This window comes from Trachurus trachurus (assembly GCF_905171665.1).
Source record: "Trachurus trachurus genome assembly, chromosome: 19".
NCBI lineage: Eukaryota > Metazoa > Chordata > Actinopteri > Carangiformes > Carangidae > Trachurus > Trachurus trachurus.
In genome coordinates, this window is record NC_139913.1 from 9937480 (window position 1) to 9963732 (window position 26253).

Below are 26253 nucleotides of genomic sequence, written 5' to 3' on the forward strand. Positions count from 1 at the left end.
GGAGCGAGCGAGCGAGCGGGGGACTGCGCAAAAAACCACGGTCCGGATTTGTGCCTGAGTGACGTCATGGGGAGCCACAGACCTCTTTGACAGGATTCAGCGAAGACAAGCACCGGGAATAGGCTAGTAGCTACACTACATGACCAACATCCCCACAGCAGCAGCAGCGGGCTCGGCTGAAGGAGGGGGGGATGTCGATGTCGACGACCACCACCACCACCACATCACCACCATCGCAACCGTTATGTGCTTCACTCTCGCCCTGTTAAAGTAAATTAAAGTAAAAGACGAGGACGGAGATTTCGCTTCGGTCGAACTGTTCGAACGCTGCGCACCATGAGAACGTTCTAACCGTTATCAACGGCTGTTTTTTCTGCCCTTTAAAAACGAGCTGCTACGCTACCGTTGACCGGGGGAGCGGAGAGATAAGCTAAGCCCGGAGAACAACAACTAATCCCCGGGACGGTCACATTCACCATTCACGGCGGCGGCGGCAGCGGCAGCGGGGACTGGCTCGGACTCAACAACAGATAGGCTATGGACAGGGCAGCACGAACTGGATTAAATGATAGGGAATAAAGGAGAGGAGACGCCGCGAACAAAGCGAGCCTCAAGTGTTATTTATGCCCGTTGTTAACTGACTGGAAATGGGAGCTTTAACGAGCAGACAGAACATCGGTGTGGAGGAAGTGGACATCCCGTCCAGCTCGGTGTACCGTTATCCGCCGAAATCTGGTAAGGCACCGAACAACAGGTCACACACCAGAGGGGGTGGGGGAGCTGGGGGGTGTCTGTTACAGGCTCCGGTGCTCACTGCAGATGATTTTTTTTTTTTTTTTTTTTTGTGGTGTGTGCCATAAACGCAGCGGGGGTAAATGAAAAGTAAAGCCCAGGCATCACCACCATACCTCGGTGGCTGGCAGGACAGGAGGCCTACAGGGCATTTCTATGGGCCTTTAACCTGGGGTAGCTACCTGTGGAGAGAGGGAGGGTCCACACCTGATTTTCTCTAGCTTAAAATCAGCTGATTTTGTCCTTTTACAGTTTATTTTAATGCATCACATTATTCACATCACATGTATTCTAATTTATTCTGCCACCGCTGCATTATTGTAACCTCCCTGCAAGGTTATACAGAATCCTACTAAATATTCACGTATTTATTTATACAAGTCATCACTTATGCTATGAATGGTCCTCTGTTTGCTGAGCTGGGTTCAGCTCTTATCTTGGTGCATTTATGAGCATCTATTAGGTAGCTAGGGAGCTGCATGGACTTGGCTTGATAGCTTCATGACTGCCACAGTGTGTCTGTAAAATAAATAAGTGATGATGGATCCCAAGAGGAGAGTCTACAAATAAAAAGGCTTATCACCATCAGCAGGAGAGATGCTATGTTCATGAAGACAATGTTTGTGTTCAGTGTAAATGAGCTATTTTATTGTAGGCTACACCTACACCCAATGATTGATATGATTGTCTCTTAATCTGAAGATTGGTTATTCAATGAGACTATATAAATGTCAAAACAGTGTTTAAACAGTAAATGACGCCCTTTGCTTTCGATGGTTTGGTTTATCCAACCAACAGTCCAAGTCCCTAAGACAGTCAACAGATTATTGTAGTGTCATAAATACCAACAAAAATACACATGTTTGAACCTGTGATTTTTTCCGCATCTTTTCTAAGCAAAAATGCAAAAAACTCTCTTATTTTGACTGATAATTAAAATGGTTGCTGCTTCATTTTTTTGCTGACCCACTAGTCCATTAATCAACAACTTGGTTCTAACCTCTAAAATAAAGATTTAGTGTATTGTATTGTATCTATTTGGTTAGTCATTTAGTAGTTTGGTAATTTACATGAACGTGAATATGCACACTGTTGGATTTGAGAGAGATAAGGTTAAATGAAGGTCTTTATATATATATATACAGTATATATATATTTTTTTTACCTAAAACCATACCTAAAAGAGCCTGCCCTACTATCCACAAAAAGCAGGGCTGGTTATTTGGTCAGGTCACAGGCCGTTCCTTAGACGTTGAATTGCCCTGCGTGTGTTTTGAATCTGTCATTTTATTGTTCCTGGATGTGACATTCAGTGATTGCAGCTCTGCGTTCTGCTAGCTATTGGGGTTTAGCACTAATCCAATACTGCCGTCAGAATCGTATTGTGAAGATGTAATGTTATTGCTTTTCTATCATAAGCAAAGACATAAAAGTAAATTGAAATATCTGACAAAATGAGATCTGAAATAGAACCAGGGTATATCAGTGGTGTATTTTGAGTAGACAGTCATGATGGGTTGGGCTGGGCTATCACAGTGATATCTTAGATTTATAGTAATATTATATACGAGGGAGAATGGAGGGGAAGGAAAAATTGTTGACTTGTGGCTTCCATTAGCTCCTCTCTCACTACAGGAATTAGTCAAGAGGATTTATGAATTTGTGACTGAACGGCCGTGGTTGCAGCCTGAAGGAGTGTTGGTGGTGTTGGGATGGGATGGGAGGAAGGTGGTGGTGGTGGTGGTGGTGGTGGTGGTGGTGGTGGCGATGGCGATGCCTGCCGTTGAAACTGATCTGTCAGGCCCAGTTCCTGTCTGTGGGATCTGGTGACAAAGACTGGACCCAGCTCGCCTCTCCCACCTGCTGTAAATAATAATAAGGTTAATGAGAGAGAAGGAGGGAAGGAGAGAGAGAGAGGGAGAGCATCTTCGTCACTGGAGCTTTTTTTAGTTCATGATTTGCCATGTTATGGAGCTTTGAGGTCAAACCTCCTCATTCTCTCCAGTATTAATAGGTGTGAAGGAAAATGGAGTCTGATTCAGTCCAGGCTAAACGCCCTCCCAGCAGGAACATGACTTTGACTGTTCAGCCTGCATTTAAAGCCTCAAAACCACCATTACAGCCTCATGGTATCAAGCCAACCTGTGTTTAAAGGGCACAACGTCTTATTTAGTCATGTTGTCTTGAACCAAACCTCTTGGTAAACAGGTGGACAAGCTGCAGGCTGTGTTCGCGCCGTACAGCAGCTCCATCTTTTCCCATCATTCGCTCCTATACTCATTCATATGGGCATAAATATCAGTGAAGCTCAGTAGTACCGTAATATGTGATTTTTTAAAATTATTTTTTGGCTCTCTCCGTGGTGACAGGAGGTATCTGTGGCCAACGGTGCCAGCTGAATGGTTCAAATATTAAACGGAATTGTTAATGTTTCATGCCAGCGAAGTGCCAGATGGTCGGGCTTTGCAACTGGAAATAGAACGACTGCAAAACTGCGAGAGAAAATTTCAGTTTTTACCAGTTTGTCTCTCCATTAGTTGGCCCTAGAATTTAATTTTCCCAAAATTAAGTGGAAAAGAGAATTAAATTATTTCAGCAGTTCATATTTATTTCCCTGTTTCTGCTCATTTGGCACTAGGCAAATAAAGACCAGATAGTTTTGCATATTTTCTATACAATAGGCCTAATATGATATAAAATATAAAATGCATGTTGTCAATAACAGTTTTTCAAATTTGTATATGGAAAAAAAAAACCTTGAAAGACAATAAAGCTGGTGTTATAGCATTGTACAAAGTACGCAGTTTTCAGTTTTTAAGTTGAAACAAGGAACAATAACTTGCTTCAACACCCTGTAAATAAAAAATTAGGCCAAAAATAAAAACAAGAACAGCCCCTATAAAGAAATCACAGTGCAGGTTTTAAAATGCACCAAATTATTCACAGCTGCCGCAGCAAGTTCTTTATTTAGCTCTGCGTTCCTTCGTATGGTTGTTGTTATGCCAGGTATGATGTGTAATCAGTTTCTCATGTTTAAATATGAAATGTCTTTCTCTGTGTGCAGGGAGTTACTTCGCCAGCCATTTCATCATGGGTGGAGAGAAGTTTGACTCCACCCATCCGGAGGGTTACCTGTTCGGGGAAAACACAGACCTTAACTTCCTGGGGACCAGACCTGTAGCGGTAGGTTTTCTAACACTCCAACAGCCACATCTAATGCTCACAAGAGTCTGCACAATAATGAAGTTGTAAAATTAGATTTGATTATATGATGACTGTCAAAGTGTGAAGAACATTACACTAGTGCAGTGTTCTTCAACCTTGGGGTCGGGACCCCAAGTGAGGTCGCCTGGAATTCAAATGGGGTCGCCTGAAATGTCGAGTAATTGATAAAAAAAAGAATTACTGATAAAAATATTTTTTAAACTAATTATTATTCTTTTAAAATTATGACCAAAAACACCACACACAACTGTATTCTATACTTTCACTGGAATATAAATTGAGTTCAAATAAAATGCAGCATCTAAAAATATCTGAGCCGCGGGGTTGCCAGAAATTTGTGATTATTTTCATTAGGGATTATTTAGTGATAACTTTTTACTTTATAAAACATCAGAAAATGGTGATAAAAAAGCCAAGGTGATGCCTTAAATGTCTTAAAATGCACAGACGTTTCATTTACAATGATAGAAAAGCAGCAGATTGTCACATTTCAGAGGCAGAAGCACCAATTTTCAGGCCCTCGGTCGGCTAATTGACTAATCAACTCCTCACTCCAGCCTCAGTAAGTGTAGCCGTCCCTGCAGCCGAGACTCCTGTGGTTGCAATTAACAGCCTTTCACACTGTCGCTGATTGAAATTTATTTCAGCGTCTCCCCCTGTCATGCTAATTAAAAGTGAAATGACGGTCCGCCGGCTCCACCGTGCAGGAGCGGTGATAGGGGATCGGTTCCTTTCGGAGGGCTCCGCTCAACCTCATCACGCACCTGAAGGTCAAACTAATGAGAGCGGAGGATCAAAAGGAGCTCGCGTCCAGGGAGGAAAGAGAGAATTTGACACAGACCGAGCGAGAAAGCTTGGAGGGAGTTAAACTGTTTGACTAAAGTGAAGCTGATATGGAGAGACGCGGCTCCATCTCTCCGTGCACTAATCTCACTCGCTCTGCTGTTTCTGTCTAGACTGGGGCTAAAATTAGGAGTGCAGTTTTTCTCCCGATTATGTGGGTGTTTATAATCCTCCCGTGGGCGCAGAATTCAGCTGGTGATGGCTTTTTTTTTCTCTTTCTTTTTTTTTCTTGTACGTGTGTCTGAAGCTTTACCAACATTATATAATGTGTGGTGGTTTTCGAAGCAGATGGCGCTGTGTGGCATCATAAACCCCAACCACAGTTGTTGTGTTCTCAGTCTCCTGCACCACTATACAAATATGATAATGGACGGGGCTATGTTTAGGGATTTTTCAGAAGCACAGGCGTTTCCAGAATAGATTTAGCCTGTGAAGACGGACTAGACTAGACTAGACTAGACTGGACAGATATAAGAATAAAATGTTGTACTTTCATGGTCCCAAGAGGATGAATCCTACAGTTTATTGATGTTGACGCTAAAAAACATATATTCAGACAGTTCAATGAAGTAAAATTTAGCAAAACTGAACTGTCTGTACAGTTTATGAATATTAAAATCGCAACTTGTGAATTGTGTCGATTTTTTTTATTTGACTTTGAGCATATGTGAGGGAACACAGACCCATTCCTAATAGAAGACCTACAGTGTTGCCTGTGAGTTTCCAAGTGAATGGCTCTCTTCAGCATCTGTTACTCCGTGTGTGTGCGTCGTGTGTTTGTTTGTGTGGTTTACAGGCGTGACTCCTGCTGAGCCCAGATGTGTAATAGTACTGAATACGGTGCCATTCAGAGCCACACAAACACCCTTATCCCCCCTCCACCACACACACACACACACACACACACACACACACAGATGAGGGGTTGTAGTGTGGAGGTATCTGACCACATCCTGAATGTTTCTCCTCCTGAGATCCTCAAACCACCTCGGCTCTCGCTTTACGCCCAGTCAGCGACTTCTGGCTTCAAACTCACAACAAAAGAGTGCCAAGATGTGAACCACAGACTGGGTCAAGTTCAAAGATGGTGTGATTTTTTATTTTTAATGTCAGAGAGAGAGAAAAAAAAAGTTGATCCATTCCTAGCAGGTATTTTACATCCTTATCTGTGACTTGATTTTCCTGATGTGGCGACCTTCACCCGTCTGGGGCTTGAAGTAAAGACAGACTTCCGTTTGACTCTGGGCTGTTTTCACTCTCCTGTGGTCCTGTGTGTGCAGAAATGTGCCAAACAGTGTCTGAAGTGTCAGCCCCGTCCCTGGAAAGACACAGTCTGAGCAGAATTTTTTGCCCCGGCTCAGCACTTGTCAGCACGGATCTGGCTGTTGCTGACAAGACTCTTGTGTTAAGGTTAAACCTGGAGCAGCCCGCGGTCATCCTGTAACCCTGAATTCCCTGCGGTGAAGAGAGGAATGTCGGGGCAGCGGAGGAGAGCTGAACACCACTACTGCTCCTCAGCCTCCAATCTTGTGTTGTACATCTATAATTTGTTGTGTCCCTTGTTTCCAGTTCCCGTATGCAGCCCCTCCACCTCAGGAACCAGTAAAGACGCTACGAAGCCTTATCAACATTCGTAAGGACACTCTGCGGCTCGTACGGTACGCACCTCTCATTACACCACTGTTGTCTAATTTTATGCCAACAGAGCTATATTTACGGAGTGAATAACAACAACCATTTGAATTGATTTTTTTTTTCATGTTGCTTGACCTTTTATTTTGATGTTACATCCTGTATGATATCAAAATTTAAAAATATTATTCCTTATCTCTGGAAACTTGTAAAAGTATCATACACAGAACAACATACAGTATGGGTCAGTGACAAATAAGGGTTGGCCAGATGAGCATGTAAAAAAGAGTTTTAAATGCAATACATTTTGTATTCATGTTGGTTTTATGTCACTTGAAATGACATTTGAACCATTTCCAAGACTGAATGCCCCTGAAGGTGTCCAATTGTGTAACCACAAAATAATGATAAAGATTCAATATTTTGTCCACCTGCAGTGGGTTGAAGTGTACTTATAAAAAATATACTTACTACTAACTGAAAACATTAAATTGAAGTAGATTTTTTTTGCTGTGTTTCTATATTTAAATTTTGATGCATTTTAGCAACACTGAGCATGACTTAGACTAAAATCACAGCTTTTTTAAGTGATAAATTATGTAAAATTTGTCAAGAAACATAGCGTTGCATTGCATAAGTGAATGGCATGAGATTTATTTTCCTGTCAGATTTTTATGAACAAATACCAGTTACACCACTTTGACCTTGGGTTACATCACGTCATTGTCCCACATATCACACATAAATATGAAAAATGACTGAATGCAAAGTGATGAAAAGTGACTAAGAGTGATGCACACACTCACACACATCAACAACCCTGACTGAAACTGTAGCTAGCTGTGGATAAAATGTGATTATTAAAACATATTTAACAGATAAAGAGAAGGGAACGAACATACAACCATATGTCCAGTCAGAGGCTGATTAATCAGAGAGCAAACATCAGATAATCTTAAAATAAATGAATCCACCCGGTCGGTTCACATCATTCAAATATTTCAACTTCATAAATAAATTCACTTTCCCCAAATTGCAGAATGAAGTTGTCTCCGTCTCTCCTTCCTCCTCAGGTGCAGCGAGGACCTGAAGCTGCCGGGTGACGAGGCGGCGGGGAAGAACAGGGCCTGCTACAACGTGGAGTTCACTTTTGACGCTGACACGCAGGTGGCCATCACCATCTACTACCAGGCCATCGAGGAGTTTCACAACGGAGTCCCAGTGTGAGTGTGTTTTCTGATGCACAAATAACACGACGAGACACATTTCAGTCAGCAGAGATCATCTGTTTTGACTCAGCCTGTGAGCTTCATCATCGTCATCGTCATCATCATGTGCTGATTCATGCTGAACACTGCAATCAAGAGTCTGCAGTCGCTCACGATGAGCTCAAATTACTAAAACGCAAATATTGAAAATATGTCACGTTTATTTTTAGCAAAATATTTTCAAACATTTTTCCTGCTGTTACGGGTGCATCCTCCAAAAGCTGCTAATATGTGACATTCAGACTGTCACACTGTATGATTGGATCCACTGGAGAGGTTTCCAGCTTGGTACTGACTGTGTTAAAGGAAAACTCCAACAATTTTACATATTAAAGTCTGTTTACAGGTGTCACTGCATAAACGAAAAATAAATAAATCCACGTATAAAGCCTTTAGTGGCTCCAGAGGGAGCTGTGCTACATCTGTCAGTCAGGTATGAACACAACAAGTTTGAAAATAGAAGAAAATACGTTGAGTGCAAAGTTAGAAAAAAGTGAAGTTACTAGATGACTCCAGCACAACACTGCAGAATCGCTGGTGGTAGAACTGTTGTTAGCCCAGTTGCATTGTGGGAAATGTAGGCAGGCGCCAGGTTTTTGAAAAAGAAAAAGGATGGAAAAGTGGAAGAGCAGAGACGGTATCTGTCATTCTGCTGCATCGATCTTCATACTGTGTTTTAAACTGTCTGTTGTGCAGTACTTAAAGGGGCGGAGCACGAAGCTTTAAAGCTGCTTTAAAACCAGACAGACATAATCAATTTCCATTAAGTAGAGTTTCTCCACCATCATGTTTATACCATCAGCTATAGTCATTCAGTCACAGCGGGAAGATGACTCAGTTTTTAATGCCCGTAGCCAAACATGGCCTCATATTACCATAATAATACAGAATGATGCTTGGGAAAAAGAGTGGAAGCACTGGAACTGATATCGGGAAAACAGGTTTTTTGGTAAAACTATAAAATAGATCAACTTTGTGTTAGCTGTGTGAATTAATCCACCGTGTGTGTGTGTGTGTGTGTGTTTCCTGTAGTTACCTGCCCCAGGACAGCTCCCTGCAGTCTGAGACGGTTCACTTCAAGAGGGGAGTTTGCCAGCAGTTTTGTCTGCCCTCACACACTGTCAATCTCAGCGAATGGGCCGACGAAGAGGTGGGTCTGTCCGTCTGTCTGTCTGTGGCTCTGTCTGTGGCTCTGATGATTCACCGTGTTAATCCTCTGCTTCCCTCCTCAGCTGCTGTTTGACATGGACAAGGAGATTTTCCCCATGGTGGTGCAGGCTGTGGTAGACGAAGGAGAAGGTGAGTGTCTGTGTGTTCATCTCACTCATGCACGGACATGGACGATGTGCGGCTGCAGAGATTTAACATCCCCTGTTTTTAATTCCTGCAGAACATTTGGGACACTCTCACATACTGCTGGCTACATTTGAAAAGGTAAGAAAGAGAAAAGAAAGAGTGTGAAGGTTTTCTCATCAGTGTAAATTTAAACATCTTTAAGTTTGAATAATTGATAACCAATGTAAAGTCAGCTGTAAGGATTTGCAGTGTTTTGAGATGTGTAATTAAATACCTAATACTTGGTAACTGGAGCCCTTGTGTTACAAAAAGTGCCCAGTCTGATCTCTTTATCGCTCTACATTCAAGCTGCAACAATGAGTCACTTAACACAAAATAGATCAGTAACTCGTGATAATGTATTTCACTTTTTCCTCTCCAGGCTAAATGATCTCTAGCTGCAGCTCCTTAAATGAGAGGCTTGGCTCTTTCTCTCCATTTTGTCCTCTGAGACAGCAAATTAAATCTTCACATGTTAATTGATTGGACAAAACTGAAGACATCAGTCTGTATTTTTATTTATTTTTTTAACATTGAATAGACTGAGTTCTTATTTTTTTTAAAAGAAAACCTGATGATGAATATTTATTGGCTGCAGCTCCACTGTGCTTATCCATCTTACTCACCTCTTATCCTCCAAGGTTAAACTGACTCTAGACAGGATGATTTGAATAATATAATGAGAAATAATGAAGAAATATAATGCACCACTGTTTGTTTCTTTGGCAGCACATGGACGGGAGCTACTGCGTGAAGCCTCTGAAGCAGAAACAAGTGGTAAATGCTCAACATGCTTTCCTTCTCTTTTCTTCCTTCCTGCTTTTGTGTAACATTTTTTTTATGCTTTTGAAAGACAAAGATGCAACAAAAAGCTTTATTTTGAGCGTCTCGCCACACCCACGAGACCTGCTGCCTTTATTCTTCGACATGTTCCTATTCCCAGGTGGATGGAGTGAGTTATCTCCTGCAGGAGATCTATGGGATCGAGAACAAATACAACAGCCAAGAATCAAAGGTACGTATCGGATGACATCCTCCTCTGCATCACAAGCGACTTTCTTCTTCCTTTCCTCCTAACGTTTCTTCTTTTTTTTTTGTCTCCAGGTTGCTGATGATGAAATCAGTGACAACAGTGCGGAGTGCGTGGTGTGTTTGTCGGATGTGCGAGACACACTCATCCTGCCGTGCAGACACCTGTGTCTCTGCAACGCCTGTGCGGACACGCTGCGTTACCAGGCCAACTGCTGCCCCATCTGCAGACTGCGTGAGTTTCAGTTGACGACAAAACAGATTCTCCCCAAAAAGAGACACCAGGCAGCTGTTTTAAGCGGGGGAAATGTTAAAACTGATGAAAGCTGCCTCAAAAAGTCACAACACAATACCACGACATATTGGTTTGTCCCATTTGTTCAAGGCTCAGGGTTAATTTTCTGTTCTTATTTAAATGTTAACATTATGAAATACAGCTATACTGTGTACCAGCATGTAATAGCTGCATTTGCCCAAACAAAAGAAGAATAGATGAATGAAAATCAGTTAGACACACAGGAAACAATTGGCAATCCATATAAAAAGGAGTATATCGCGTAGATATTGTGAGGTTAGGGTTAGAATAAAGAAAATGACCAAAACTGCATTTACCACAGAAATTAGTCACTCACTTGATGATCCGTTCAATCGACATTCTTTACACATCTTATGAGGAGCCTCCAAACTTTCTCAGATATTTGCTTCTTAGCCTTTAATATGTAGTAAATACATAAAATACAACATGTGTCTTGTCCATTGAGTGGTTGGTTGACTGCTCTGAACATCAAGTAAAGTCACAGTTTATTCATACAGCACATTTAAATCAACAACCTAAGTGCTATACAGTTGTAAAAACACAATATAGTTAATCATAAACACAAGGAATAATAATCACTCAATTTGAAACAATTTTAGAATAAAAGATAGAATAAAAAAGAGAGAGAGAGAGATGGGTTAATTACATTTGTCCTGACTCATTAAAAGACCCCACCACTGATACTTTGCACCACTAATACATGAAAACTGTGCGTCTGAGCTCCTGCGATATGTATTTTGAGGCGTTCCTGCACTGAGGCACAAAATACAGGAAGAGTATGGGTAATGGAAATTCACAACAATGGCCAACTGATTTATCACCACTGACCGACCACCGCAGCAGCAGAGGAAACATGGTCTGAAATTTAACGTCTGGGAAAAGCAGGTGTAAATAAATCTACATTGTTTTAACACACGTGATACAAAACATACAATAAAAGACAAAGTCGCAGTCTCTTATTGGCTAATATTTCCTCTCATGCTGCTTTAATTTACATCTATAGTTTTAGTAAATAACCTGCAGCATCATTTGTTTTCATAAAATGAGTAGTGTTTTGGAAAATAACCTCTTCAGTGTCCTCGCAGCATTTCTTTTGTACTCGATATGTACATAATATGTGAATATTATAAATAACAGCTCAATTATTATTAGATAATCTCTGTGCATTATTGAACCTTCTGTGTGTATCATGTTGTTTTTACAGCATTCAGAGCTCTGCTGCAGATCCGAGCCATGAGGAAGAAACTCAGTCCTCTGTCGCCGACCAGCTTTAACCCCGTCATCACTTCACAGACCTCAGACTCAGAGGAACACTCGGTGAGACAGAACTGACCATAAAACTTTATTTATATAGAAAAATAACCTTCAGGCCTGGTTCATGGAAACTCGCCTGCTCATCTGCGTCCTCATCTGTTCCCCAGGCGTCGGAGCACATCCCCCCGGGCTACGAGGTCGTGTCTCTGTTGGAGGCGTTGAACGGACCCCTCAACACGTCCTCGGTGACCCCGGCTCCTCTCCACTCCGGTCCCAGCCACGTCACCGGAGCGCTGCCTCCGTACAGCAGCGAGCCCCACCCGGCACCGGCCCGCTCCCTCTCCCCTCTAGACCACTCCAACTCCAGTCAGGGACTCAAACTCAAGAAGAGTGGTTCAAAGTGAGTGAGACTGTAAAAATCATGTTTATTTAGTCAAATGTGTGAGTAGAGATTCAATTAGTGCAGTTTTGGGCTTCAAAGTAATTAAAAGAAAGCAATTTGGTTTACAGAGTGAGCTCAGATTGATATTTTATGGCCAAATCACATTGGTGTTGTTGTTACAATACAGTTGTGCAGAGTCACCAAACTCGTCCTCTTGTGATCACATGTTTTCTCTGTCTTTCAGTTAATCTCCTTCTCTGTTATTTTAGTGTTTACTTCAGTATAAACAAAGTCAAAATCAAACCTGCTCCTGTTATTTTCATCTGAAGTGACTCCACTGTGTTGTTTATACTCCAGGTCACTTTCCCAGAATTCATCTGTGCTTCCCGAGGAGGAGGATGAGAAGTCTTGCAGTGAATCTGAGGCCTGTCGCCACAAGCTTGTTGTTGACCAGCAGGAGGTGTGTGTGTGTGTGTGTGTGTGTGTGTGTGTGTGTGTGTGTGTGTGTGTGTGTGTGTGTGTGTGCATGTGTGTGCGTGTGTAGAGGATGATGTTGTGTTGCTGTTCGCTCCTCCCTCATCACTGCTCGTGTTGTTTTACAGTGTGGAGTGACTCCAGACAGCGAGAACCTGACTCTCTCCTCGTCCGGAGCCATCGACCACTCGTCCTGCACAGGAACCCCGCTCTCCTCCACCATCACCTCCCCTGAAGGTACACGCACACGCACACGCACACACACACACACACACACACACACACACACACACACACACATTGTACTCTTTACTATACTTGGAAGGAATCTCTCTCACATCATGCCTGCCCCAGCCCCTAGAATAAATCTTATTATAACCCCAGTTAGCCAGCTTTACCATTTTATTTTAATCCAATTTTTTTTCTTTAAAGCAGAAGTAAGTGATATATTTGTGTTAATATAAGTCTTAAATAGTTATATTTTCCGACAGCAATCACTTATATAGAGTGTTTGGACCGAAACACGGGTCTCCCAGTCCCTCTGCTCTGCTCTGAGCCGAGGAGAAAACATTTATCGTATCCTACAGTTTTTATCCAATGAGGAGAGAGAACGGCATGCAGGGCTGTGTGTGCAGCCAAGGGACGCCGTGAATGTGGTGACGTAGGGACGAGGACTGTTATGGTGCGTTCAAGGAAACTCGTAACTCGTGTTTTTCCGACCTGTGAAGTCGTACCAGTTCGATCTGGTACGGGTTCACGGGTCGGAAGTTACGAGTGGCAGTTATAGTGACTTTCACAGGTAAAACAGGTCGGAAAAACACGAGTGGGTTGCCTGGAACGCTACAAAATCGTAAGTTGTGACTTGAAGCTGTAATTTACGGTTTCAAAAGCCTGCCTGGAACGCAGCATTAGCCAAAACGACCGGATCGCTTACTTCTGCTTTAAGCTTTCTTTTTATTTAAGTTTTCAGTTCTTTTTCCAACAATAAAAAATAAACAAACAAAACAAAAACCAAGAAATAACAAAAAATAGACAGAGAATGCAAGTTAGTTAGTGCAAAATGGAGTGATCATTTATACAATGAATTACACTTCAAAGAATATGAAGTCCACCTTTCCCAGTGTTTTGTATACTGTTCAGCCCATAATCTTAGGGAGAAGGTCAGTTTTTCAATGCATTGTATTTCGTTAACAATGGTGATCCAGTCATTCCTTGATGGCAGATCTGTCTGCAGCCATTTCCGTGTAATGCCCTTCTTGTTCGCAGCAAAGAGCACTATACAAAGATAGTTGTCCTGGTCCATAAATCCAGCTGGGATTTTACCCAAAAGAAAAATCAACTTCTAGACTAAAGATTGTCCATATTTCTCCAGTAAGATTTTGCCAATATGGTTGAATTCCATCCTATTATTTCATACTACAATGTACTGAAGCCTTTTCCAGACGTCTCTCAGGCATCTTATCACATAAAATGTGTGATAAAATTTTAGATATTAGTGTAATACCAGGTAAAGTGTCTGACTGATTTATACAAAGGCTCCACAAACTATTCACACAGTAAATGTATTAAATAAAGCTCAGACCTCAGTTTCAAGTCGTCAGGCTTCTTCTCGGATCTGATCAGACTGTAAAAACAGTTTTTCCTCTCACGACACAACCTGGGATTTAAATAATACCAGCTGTGTAGCTCAGTTCATTAACTTCACTGTACTTATAGCATGTGAGCTCATAGCGAGTAACGGGTAAACACTGTGTTTTCGAATGCTTGTGCACTGTTTCCCTCCTGATAAGAGAGAGAGAGTTACTGGAGGAGAAGCAGGGAAGAGCTCATTAACTGTGGCTTCAGCAATGGAGTCTGTGAGAGAATAGACAACACTCTTCTGCCTTTGTATCGTTAAACTTGTCAGCTGCTGCTGTTTGCCGTTCTCTTGCACAAATTTTTTGGCACAGCTCTCATTTCTATTTTCTGAAAGTCAAGAAGTAAAAAACTTTAGCAGATGAATAAAGACATTTCTCGCTCCTTTATAAAAAGTGCTTCTCATTTTTTTGATCATTCATCTTACTTGGTTATCTCAGCATGCAGTTATTCTAATTATGTACTTTACTTTGAATCCAGACTGCAGCTAATAGGCCATTTGTTTCTCCTCGTTTTACATTTTTCATTGAATTAATGTCAGGTTAATGCCCGGCGTCGGTTCAATAACAGCATTTTCCTCTCAGTAATGTTCAGCACCTCTTAAATTTAGCAAGAAAGCAGAGTGGAAAGAGCTCAGGGCGCTGCACGGAGCATTTGAAAGAACATGAATAAATCATAGGCCTGTCCCACCTCAGCGTTTTATGTCGGTGCCACTGGATCAGACGCTGTGGGGGAATTGTTGATGGCTCCTCATCACAAAACAGGAAGAGAGGAGTGTTATTTCAGCTGGAACCAAAGGCTCGATAAAAAATAATAACTTAAAACATGTTTATCGACTTCCACAAAGCCACACCTTGTATCGCCGGGCCGCCATCTTGTGTTTCTTTTAGAGGTCTCAAGTGAATCTGGAGAGGTTTTTTATTATTTGCTTCATTGTCTGAAGTTTCCATGAGAAAGTCGATGGAGTCAGAAGCTGAGCCAGTTAGCTTTGCTTAGCTTAGCATAGAAACTGAAAACAGGGGCAAATGAGTAGCCTGGCTCTCTTTAGAGAACAAAAATAAACCTAACAGCATCTATAGATAAACAAACAAGCAATAACATAAATGTGTGAGAGTCAGATTGTGCTGATACGGCTTTGGAGAGAGCCAGGTTAGCTGTTTTCCCTCTGTTGCCAGTCTTTATGCTAAGCTAGGCTAATCAGCTTCCATACACAGGCATGAAAATGTCAATCTCCTCATCTGAATCTCAGAAAGAAAGAAAATAAATATTTCTTTAACATGATTATGGTGTTTCTAAGTCAATGTTTCTAATATACAGAATAGAGCAGGTGTTTTGTCATCATAAAAACATCAAAGTACCATGCATCCATCACAACACATTGAATATTTCTAAAAACATTTAGCCTCAACACTCACAACTACATTAAATACAATGAAAAAGCACCTTACAGACACAAGTCCACACCTCACAAATCCAGTGGGGGAGAATACGTCAGTCAGATCGCCCAAAAGTCAGACTGCCCATTTCTCCTACCTATTAATCGGACTTATTCTAGAGGGTTTTGGTTAGGTTTAGGGTTAGGGTTACTTAAGTCGGAGAAATAGGAAGTCGGACAGATGCCATGCGCCCAATCCACTGACCTGCTACTAAAAGCACCTGGCCCTGATTTAAAACTCTAATAGTGCAATAAACTATTACACTGATGTATTGGCATTCTTGTGAGGGGAGGGGTGGAAATCTCACCTGCCAACCAAAGACAGTAAACCCTCCGACCCCCCCGAGCCCGACCGTGATGTGTGATGTCTCCGTCTGTCTGCCAGACCCGGTGAGCAGCAGCCTGGCCCAGTCAGTGATGTCCATGGCCTCGTCCCACTCGCAGCACTCCCACATCAGCACTGACACCATGTCCTCCATGTCAGGGTCCTACCTGGCCGGGGCCGAAGGCGAGCCCGGCAGGGGGGAGGAGGAGGAGGAGGAGGAAGGGAGAGACGACGTGGAGGGCGAGGAAGGGGAGGAGGAGCACCGCGACGCCCCCATGGAGAGCCGAGGACCGTCGCAGCAGGACGGGGTGAGGATGGAGGAGGAGGAGGAGGAGGAGGAGGAGGAGGAGGAGGAAGGTGCAGCAGCATCGTCGTCGCTGTCGTCGTCATGTGATTCGACAGAAACGTGTCGTCTCATCTCGTCTCTGTTTTTTTCCACTCAGGAGTTTTCCAGGGAGCCAAAGGAAAAAAACTACTCAGTGGCCGTAGAGGAGCAGGACTCAGAGGTGAGTAAACTCATCTTCACTCAACACCGTGTCATTAAAGGGATAGTTCAACATTTTGGCAAATTGGCCCTAATCCCTATAGTTTTAGCAGTAGGTTCGTTACCTTTAATTGTTGGTGCAAGCTATTTTTAGAACGGCAGAGAAGAGCCGCGAGCTGCTCAGAGCTATGCTACGGAGGCTAATGGGATTTCTTGGTTTCCCTCATCAAACTCATCAAATACACAATCCAACCACGCTCTGGTGGAGAAGTTGTGACTTGCACCTTCACCACGCCATGAGACAGAGACAGAGTTGTTTTCAAGGCCAATGCAAAAACTGGAAACTGACAGGAACGCGCATCAGCGGTTTTGCATGAATTTACCTCGAAAACAACTCTGTCTCGTAACGTTCCGTTATTATCTCATATGAGCCTCCGTAGCGTAGCTCTGAGCAGCTCGCGGCTCTGCTCCGCCATTCTAAAAATAGCTTGCACCGACAAATAAAGGTAACAAACCTACTCCTAAAACTATAGGGATTATGGCAATGGACCAATCTGCCAAAATGTTGAACTATCCCTTTAATGTTTAATTTATGAGTTGAATTAACTTTATAAACCTTTTAATTTTCTCCTCCAGGGAAACGATGTGACAGAAGAGGACTGCTCCTCCCCCTCTAATGGGAAAGGTAACTATGGTGACCATCCCTCACCCTCTTCCACTCCCCGACCTCTCACCCCCTTGTTGTATTTGTTGCACTCTTGGGCCAAGTGAAAAAGAAACACACCTTCTCATACAAAACTACACATCTTTTTTTAAAATCATGGCTGAGTAACGACAGCCCTTTCAAAGTAAAAGCATCCCATGTCCGATGTCGACCTCTAGATGGAGCAGTCCCTTTGAAAATGCACGTACACCACCACAACATGCAGCGTCTACCGTGTGTGTGTGCACTAAAACTTTCTCCTGCTCTGCAGTGAGGGCGGAGCTCTGAAAAAATCAACTTTTATAAATTACCGAAATGACCATTATGAAATCACTCAGGATGCTCTGATCAGACAGTTTCAAGTGTTGATCACTGGTAGTTCCACTAAAATGTGGTTTTGTTGTAACAATCTGGACGGACTCTTCACATCCGACTCTACCATGATGATCATTTATAATCTTGTTGCATCAAAAAAAAAAAAAGAAATTGTCCTGGTGTGTAACCTGACCCCACTTCAGGGTTTGGGTCTGTATTTCCAGGACAAAACAAAACCTTTATGACAAATCGTTGACAGTCGAACAAAATTCTTCCCCTATGTTGAAAAGGCTTTAGGCAGGTTTATTGACCTGTCTAAAGTATATTCATACGAAAATCTCTGCAGTAAATCGTCTTTAAGTGCAATATACAAAAACTAACTTGTAAAATTCAGAGTTATTTCATAAACACTCAAAATAATAATAATCTGACAGAGCTATTTGCACACAATGCAAATAAGCAGCCTCATATATAATATAATAAACGAGGCATCTTTGGAGTCAGTCCTTCCTCTCCTCTCACGTCCAGCCCCAAACTGATATCAGTCCTCACTCCTGAGTCTGATCCATCTCCTGAGCTGTTACACGGCTGATGGATCAGGCAGTGAAATCTCCCTCTGAGTGACATTTTATTCATCTGTTCCTCCAGTAAACAAGTCCTACCTAATGAATAAATATTCCCATCGATCAGAGCGTCCTCACAGGAAACAAGCACACACCACCGGCTCCTTCCTGTTCCATTCAGATGAGGTTCTGCAGCACAACCCCCCCGGGCCCACTGACTCACATTTGCATGATTTTGCACCTGCATATGACGGGTCGTGTGAACTTGTACGTGTGTGTGTGTGTGTGTTTGTGTGTTTAATGTATGACGTGTTACATTTTGTGCGTTTATTGCACACAAAGCACTGCAGCCCCGCCTCTGTTGCTTTATACCCGCTGCATCATGAAGCTTATTCGTGCTCCATCTGCACGGCTGCTGAATGTTTATGTGTCTATGTGTGTAAGTGTGTGTGTGTATGTATGTGTGTGTGTAAAAGAAAGAAAGAGAGAGAGAGAGATGGAGGGCAAAAGAAAGTGTTGAAAACAGAGTGCGAGTCCATGTTGGAGTGAACACAACAGTGTCATTGGTTTGAACCCTTTGTGTGTAAATTAGTTTATGTGTGGAGTGTGCGTGCGTGTGTGTGTGTGTTCTGACACCTCGGGCCGGACTGAATCGAACGATCTCTGAGTACCTGTGAGTTACTGAAGGAGCTGTGAGTTCTGTAGGAGACGAGCGGACCCGTGCTGCCTGACACACTATGAACGTGCACACGCTAACAAACAGGATGTATGTTTGCTCGCACATGTGTGTGCATCTGCACCGGCGCTGCCAGACGGCTTCTGTGTGTGCCCTGTCTGTGTCTCTGTGCTGAGCTGCCAATCATTCAGTCATCTCTGCCATTAGCGCCACACACACACACACACACACACACAGGCTGGCTGCAGGCATGAATCACTTGCACATATTAAACATGTCAATGTTTATTAACTGGCCATGCTGGAAAAGGCTTTTATGAGTTTATGTTTATATATGTCACATTATTTAACCAGTAATAATAAACTGCATCGTCAATCACAACAGTGTGTCACATTAATGCATCAGCAAACACTGTGTGAAGTGATGGACAAGAGAACGTGACAGCAGAGTGGCAGCTTATTAAAGACAATGACAGTTCATTTAAAATGATTTATATTCATTAATAAGCATTCAGAAAAAACATGTTTATATTGTAAATATTTACTTCGCAGAACCTGGAGGTGTGGCTTTTGAAAGATAATAAAATACCTGTCACTATAGAAGTAGAGATAATGGGTAAAACCCTCTATCACAGTTAATCTTATTACAACAACAATTGTAGATAAATTAACTAAAATAATTCAGGTTATTAAATGTGTCACACACAGTCATGTATTCTACTTTATATCCGGTAATTCTATCTTTATATTTATATTTCTACATATGGATCATATAAAATTAAACATTGCCATCAACATATTAGTTATTGCTGTGTTTTTAATAGTAAACTATTACTACTAACTACTATTTATTATTAGTTTGTTTTGTCACTACAACATGGTTCCATTTGACACATTGTAAAGTAACAGAGATTTTCCTTTTAGAATAAAAAATAAATAAATAAATAAAACATCAAATTATCATTTAAAATCAGTAGGTTAAACTGACCGTGAGAGCTGCGTCTCTTCTCCTCCCTGTAAACAAGTCGCTCATTCTTGTGCATCTCATTCTGTCTAATTATCTCCTGCAACTAACACAACATCCTCTCTGCTCATTGCAGCTTCACCTGCTCTCTACATTTTCACCTCCTTTATATATATTAATTAATACTTTTATGGATTCATAAAGGCAGAAACACATTTACATGTTAATTCACACTCACACTGCAGGAAAACTTTACCATTTCTTTATTTTACTCTTGCCGTTCCAGCATGGCCAACCTCACCCTTCCTCCCTCCCTCCTTCCCTCCGTCCTTCCTTCCCTCCCTCACTCCGCCTGTCCCCCCCCTCCTCCTGCTGTGCCTGGCTGCTCTTGTTTGACCTTTGCCCTCGCTTGCAGGTGGGCGGAGCAGGTGTCCAGAGTTGGCCAATAACAATCAGGGCGTCGCCCTCTGTGACACGCCCTCTTTGGGGCTGGATAATGAGCAGGCTCCCGACAGCCGATTCGCCGGTGAGTGGCAACCCTCTCGAACATGGACCGATGCGAGCTGAGAAACCAGGGGAGGGGAGGAGAGGAGAGGAGAGGAGAGGAGAGAGGGGGGAGATGCAGGAGTACAGGGAAAGTGAGGAGTGCATGAGTCACCAGTCAGAAGAAATTGAAGGGTTTCTGACACTTTAGCTGCCAATGCTAACATGCTTATCTAGAGAGAAACCATGTGGGCAGATTGAGCAGCAGCTGGTGACCAGAGAGAGAGAGACTCAGGACTCAGGAGCATGAAGATCTGGAGCTTCCTTCTTCTCTTCATCCCCACCCTTTGGTGTTGTGGTGCCTCATTGCTTTGTCAGTACCGGTTTAGCTCTGCACTGTCTCCCTCCTCTCCCCCGTTAGCTGAAGCCCTGGTGCGTGTGTGTGAGAGTGTGTGTGTGTGTGTGTATGTGTGTGTGAGTGCATCTTATTGTGTATGTGTGTGTGTGATTTCAGCATGCTGTGTTTTCTGTCGTGTGTTTGAGAGAGAAGAGAAAGAGTCCGGTCCATTCCAGAGTCAAAGTTCATGTTCAGTGTCTGCCAGCTCCGAGCTGCTTTGCCAAACATCTGCTACTCATTCTTACACCCCCACTCCCCCCCCTCCCACCACCACCCACCCACCCGCCATCTTCCCTCCTGTCTCCTCTGATCCTCCTCCTGCTCCTCAACACTCGCTGTGATACTGGGATGAGAGCTAAAGGTCTCAGTCTCACTTTTGTTTTGTTTTTATCTGCACTTTACAGCTTTATTTAACCCTCTGGAGTTCATTTTTAATGCACCGATTTCTATGTTTGTCTGAGCTCATATGCATTTCTGTTTTTATTACAAAAATGATTATATAAAATGATGATATGGTCAAGAATAAATAAAAAATCAATTAAGATGCAGCAACAGTTTATAAAAGAGCTTTGGAAAACATTTTGTATCACTCACATAGTCCAAAAGAGCTATCACAGGATGAAGGGGCAGCGCATTTAAAAGCCTGATGTCTGGTTGGACATTATGAGATTGAAGGCCATATTGGTTTTGGTTTCTGCATATGCATGTCCACAGATAAAGAGGGAGCCAGGCCAAGAAAGGATTTAGGTATAAAAGCTGACCAGTGTGAGACGTGTGCATACATGCAGAGAGGCTGGCTCTACGCCTGACTCATTATAAACAGCTAGGAACCCAAATATAACACAAGCTGCTGTGAAAATATTCATATATTTAATCAGAATCAGTCCAATTATTATTAAAGAGCAGCTCAACTAGTGTTTTACTATATATACACACAGTTATGAACAAAAATAGCCCCTCATTTAGAGCGCTTCTGCTCCTTTTTGACTGAAATTGTATTAATTAAGGAAAATAAAAGTCAGAAGTGATGTTTCTGTAGATCAATCTGTGACCTCAGTCGAACTCCAGACGGTTAATTTAGCTCAGAATCAGTCAAAGCTGAGTAAAAACTTCCTTCAGCTCCTTTAGCTCTGTGTCCGTCCCTGAAGCTTCAGCTCACACCTGATTTCCCATCATCCCCTTGAACCTGTATCACCCCCCCTCCCTCCCTCCTCCTCGGTGTGTTTTATGGTGAACGTTGTGACATGTTTTTTCTCTTTGTGTGTCATAAAAGCGTTTTGTTATCTCTCTGTTTCTCTCCTATTTTCCCCCCCGTCATTCTTCACATCTTCTGCTGTCTTTTCCTGGACATCATCCCTCTTCCTCTTCCTCTTCCTCTTCCTCCTTTTCTTCTTCTCTTTCTTCCTTGTTTCTCTCTCTTCTCCTTCTTTCGCCTTCTTTCGGATGGACAGATGAGGAGTCGTGCCCAGTGCACATTGAGGACTAGGTATGGAGTTATGGTCAGACGGTAGATAAGACACCAGGGTGGCTAACTGTAGTGAACTCTCTACTTTTACATGTATCCATAGTAACGATCACTCATCTTTTTGTTAATTACTCATTTTTACTGTAGCTGTTGTTTAACTTTCGATTTTTGCACCTTTCTTTTCTGGAAATGCAGCACCGTGTGACTCACTAATCAGACATCTTTAAAAATGTGATGCAGCATTTTTAAAGCCGTAGAGAAAGTCTGCAGTGTTCGTCTCTGTCCAATCACAGCTCAGACTCCACCCCACATTATCTCCTGTCTAACTCTGAAGTTACACAAGGGAGTTATCCATTATTCACTGTCTCCCTGGTTCAGACCTAAAATTATAAATAATTAATCCCTGAAAGTTGCTTTTTTGTTTCTGGCGGATGTTTCCCATCATTCAACGTGAGTCTGATCCACATTGAACCACATTGTTTGAGGTTCAGAAGGTTTTTCTAATTAACGAAGAACACCATTTACTTACAACCATACAAAATGTTATTTAAATATTCAATAAATGCAAAAATAACTTTCATTTTTGATAAATTATATGCAGTTGAAGAAAAAAAAAGTATTCATGTTCTCTGCAACTTCATGTAAGTTGTCGCTGTGGCGGGATGATAACTGATCATTTTTTCAATAATAAGCACTGATCATTGTTTTGCCTTCAGTGCTGCTGATCCTCAGTCTGCACGTCCAAACCAGACTGCTGTCAGAACTGTTTTAATATTTAATAGGATGAGCGCAGAGAGGGGTTTTTGATATAAAATGCTTTTTGTGACACAGATGTGACAAACACCAAGAGACAGACAGAAATTTGAAGAATATTTTTTCTGGATCAGTTTTTCATCGCATGCGTGGAGCCCGGGAGCAGAAGATGAAAACATAAAAGCAGCTTCAGGGTTGATTTTTTTTTATTTTTGCAGAACTGGAGTCAGAAACAGGGACAAAACTGAAGTGTCCCATAAGGACACAGTTACATGGAGGTTAGGAGGATTTCCAGGATCAGAACACACGTTTTGAGATGGTCACAGCAGGAATCCATCTTGGAAACAGAGAAAACATAACAAAAACTAAAGTTAACTAAACAAAAGTTGGTGCGTGGATAAAAGCGAAACGTCCAATGAAGTAAATGAGAGAATAAGTTATTACGTTCATGAATCATGTAACGTCAACATCCACTGAAGAGGTGAAAAATACCACGTGTGTGGACTCTCAAATTTAACACACAACATAATTTATTATCACATTTTTCACCATTTGTCTCGTCTCCATGTGTCGTCTTCTTCTACTCTGGAAAATTATAACACTAGATGTTAATCTCCACAAAGCAACGCAATATTTTCTTTTGCTGATCCTCAAAAAGATGTTGCGTCAGAGTCAGTGACCACTCAGCAATAAATTCATATTTTGTCCTTGTCGAGACACAGAACACACGAACACAAACTTCTGGGATCAGTATCGTCAACAACTGTGGCGCCCAAATGTCAATGAACACATCAAAGACAATATGAGTCAATGTGAATGAATGTACAGCTGAAAAACACAGCTCAGGGAGTTGAGTAAGAGCACCAACGAAACACCAACAATGTTTCCTCCCGAGACAAACATAACATTTTCCAACATTTAAAACAAAAGCACAAAATAAAGATGAACAAGAAAACAGGTAGACAGAATCATAGTAAATGTCAAAGTAGGTTTTAGATGGCAAATTTATCATACTCGGATTCACGCCTCGGATTCACAAGACAGAAATGAATATATAGATAAAATAGTTTTCTCTCTAATACTTTATCTTGTTGACAAACTAACTAAAGCCATATCAACAGTATCAGTCCTCTGAACACACATTAGATTCAGTCTGACTACAAAACCACACACTAACTTGCTGTTTATAGTGGAGGCCCCCCTCAGAAACTTGCGTGATCAAATTTGACTTCAAAAAGAACAACAAATATGGCGGACAATGGGCATCTATCTGGAAAAGAAAATCAGCATGGGTGAAAGCCTGACTGAGAATGAGCACAAACTGCCTCCAGGTCTGCTCCCTTTTATTGACTGTTATTGGCAGCTCGATCTCAATTAGGAGCAGTAAGAACTTTGTATTGATACAACAAACTTTAGGATTATTTGGACAAATAATAGTTTGTGACAAACTTTGAATCGGGCCGCACCGTACCCCCGGTCATAGGGGACAAAAATAATCTAAAATCGTCCAGTGTGTTTCCAGCCTGCCGCTTCAAGAAGCAGCATCAGTAACCCTTTAATTTACAGGCCACTAATTACGTGATAATGTAAAGAAATAGCCAAGAAATAATAAGTCATTGCATAGTAATGTCCAGAAATAACAGTCATTTTCATAGTAATGTCATGTTTTTCATAAAGGCAAAAGATTACACATGCTTTTAATGCAGCAACCGCACACTCAAAACACTATGCATAATATATCAATTATCAACATTTATGAGCGGTGGCCTTTTTCACTCCATCAAGTCTTTGCAATTGACCGTCATTTCTGGGCAATTTCTACGCAATCAGTTGTTATTTCTTGGCTATATTTCTCAACGTTTCTATGAAATTGACCGTTATTTCTGGGCTATTTCTAGACGATATGACGCAATTTCTTGTTATTTCTTGGCTTTTTCTTGACATTATCACATAATTAGCGGCCTGTAAATTAAAAGGTTACCGCAGATTCTTCTACTACGGTATAATTTCTGCAATATAACCCTCATCTCTCTTATTCTTTTTCTTCCGTTGCTCAGGTCTGATGTACCTCGGGGGCTACAGGCCTGTTTTGGAGCCCCACCCCCACCACACCTCCACCAGCAATATCAACCTGGAGGAGCTGGGGGGGGCAGACAACAACAGGGACGGCCAGAGTCCTAAACATCCCCGTCGTGGACCGCTCATTGTGTAACACGCCCCTCCTCTCCCACACACAACACACACAAACACACATAAAACAAACACAAACACCACACAGACTGAACCTTACCAGTCCAGAGTCAGCTCTTCTTACCCTGCCATAGTGCTGCATCACTGGATACCGTCCTCGCTCAACAGGGAAAACCCATCCACACCTCCCTCAAGACCCTCAACATCTGGAGCGATTGTTCTCGCTGGAGGAAGAGAAGAGGAACTATCACCTCTCTCTCTCCGCCACCGCCACCGCCGCCGTCTCTTCACTTCTATCTCACTGAAGTCTCCTTTTATTTTATTTTTTTGTCTGTGACCTAACGTGTTGTGGGAGTGATTAGCCTACTGCTACATTATTATTATTATTATTATTATAATTATTATTATTTATTACCCGGAGGTCTAACCAATTGTGACTCTATCTTTAGAAATAAACATGCTGCGCCCTCTCTTTCCTCTCCTCTACTACCAGCCAAACAGTCAGGGGTTACTGTGATCGGCAATCGGATTTATTACTAATGTACTTCTTCTTTCTCTGTTATAAACAAACTGTGCATAGAGTGAGTGGTCGGACACTATAAGAGTCGGCTCACACCGGACTACCTTACCGTACCTTAGCGAACTAAATCGTGCTGACTCCTCCTCCTCCTCGGATCAGGGAGCTCCCGTCTCGACTTTCGCATGCAGCTTTCAACTCCTGCTGATTTCTTTGTTTCTTCTCCTCCTACTTCTTCTTCTTCTTCTTCTTCTGCTCATTCCCGCCACGATTTTCAAACGCAGCGACACACCCGCTGTGTGAATGTGAATCTAGAGACGCTCGGACTTGTGAGACGGCGAACGAGCCAAGAAACGTCAGCCTGAGTGAACAGAGATGGTAAAAAAAAAAAAAAGAAAAAAGAAAAACAGAATGTAAGAGGTGGAAGAAGGGGAATGTACACGACGTCTAAAAAAAAACAAAAACCATCATCGAAAACTGGAATAAAACATGAACTTTGAGCCACGAGCTGGTTCTTTAATCCTCTCCCTCTGCAGCTCCATGTTAGCATGTCAGTATTTTCATTGATGCAACTGGAAATCAACAAGTACCACCAAGCAATAACGAAGCCTGAAGGTGCATCTCCTCCTGGTCTCCTGCAGGAGGAGGGCGCTCATTCACAGTCCAGACAATGACCAATCTGTGTTTGCACTGACCTGTTGTATCCAGATCCAGACATTTCAGTGTGTTTGAATGTTTTTTATTTAATTTTTCTTTGCCATTGTAAAAGGGATTTGTTGTGGGAAAAACAGCAAAACGG

The 26253-nt window shown here is 42.2% G+C and overlaps 1 protein-coding gene across 5 annotated transcripts; it reads left to right on the forward strand.

Annotated features, from left to right (window-relative positions):
- Window positions 1–25918, forward strand: rnf157 (ring finger protein 157). 5 transcript variants are annotated; one of them, XM_083994097.1, is made up of 20 exons: window positions 1–735; window positions 3857–3975; window positions 6430–6518; window positions 7566–7715; window positions 8793–8910; window positions 8993–9059; window positions 9151–9194; window positions 9825–9872; window positions 10039–10110; window positions 10200–10359; window positions 11645–11757; window positions 11862–12094; window positions 12434–12536; window positions 12679–12787; window positions 16006–16253; window positions 16389–16451; window positions 17066–17114; window positions 20065–20175; window positions 21981–22015; window positions 24805–25918. In XM_083994097.1, exons 1-19 carry the CDS (start codon window positions 648–650, stop codon window positions 22013–22015), a joined length of 2019 nt encoding a protein of 672 aa, XP_083850223.1. In that variant the 5' UTR covers window positions 1–647; the 3' UTR covers window positions 24805–25918. The 5 variants fall into 5 exon arrangements, with proteins under 5 accessions (XP_083850223.1, XP_083850220.1, XP_083850224.1 ...); XM_083994094.1 differs by lacking the exon at window positions 21981–22015; XM_083994098.1 differs by lacking the exon at window positions 20065–20175.
- Window positions 25919–26253: the final 335 nt, after the last annotated feature.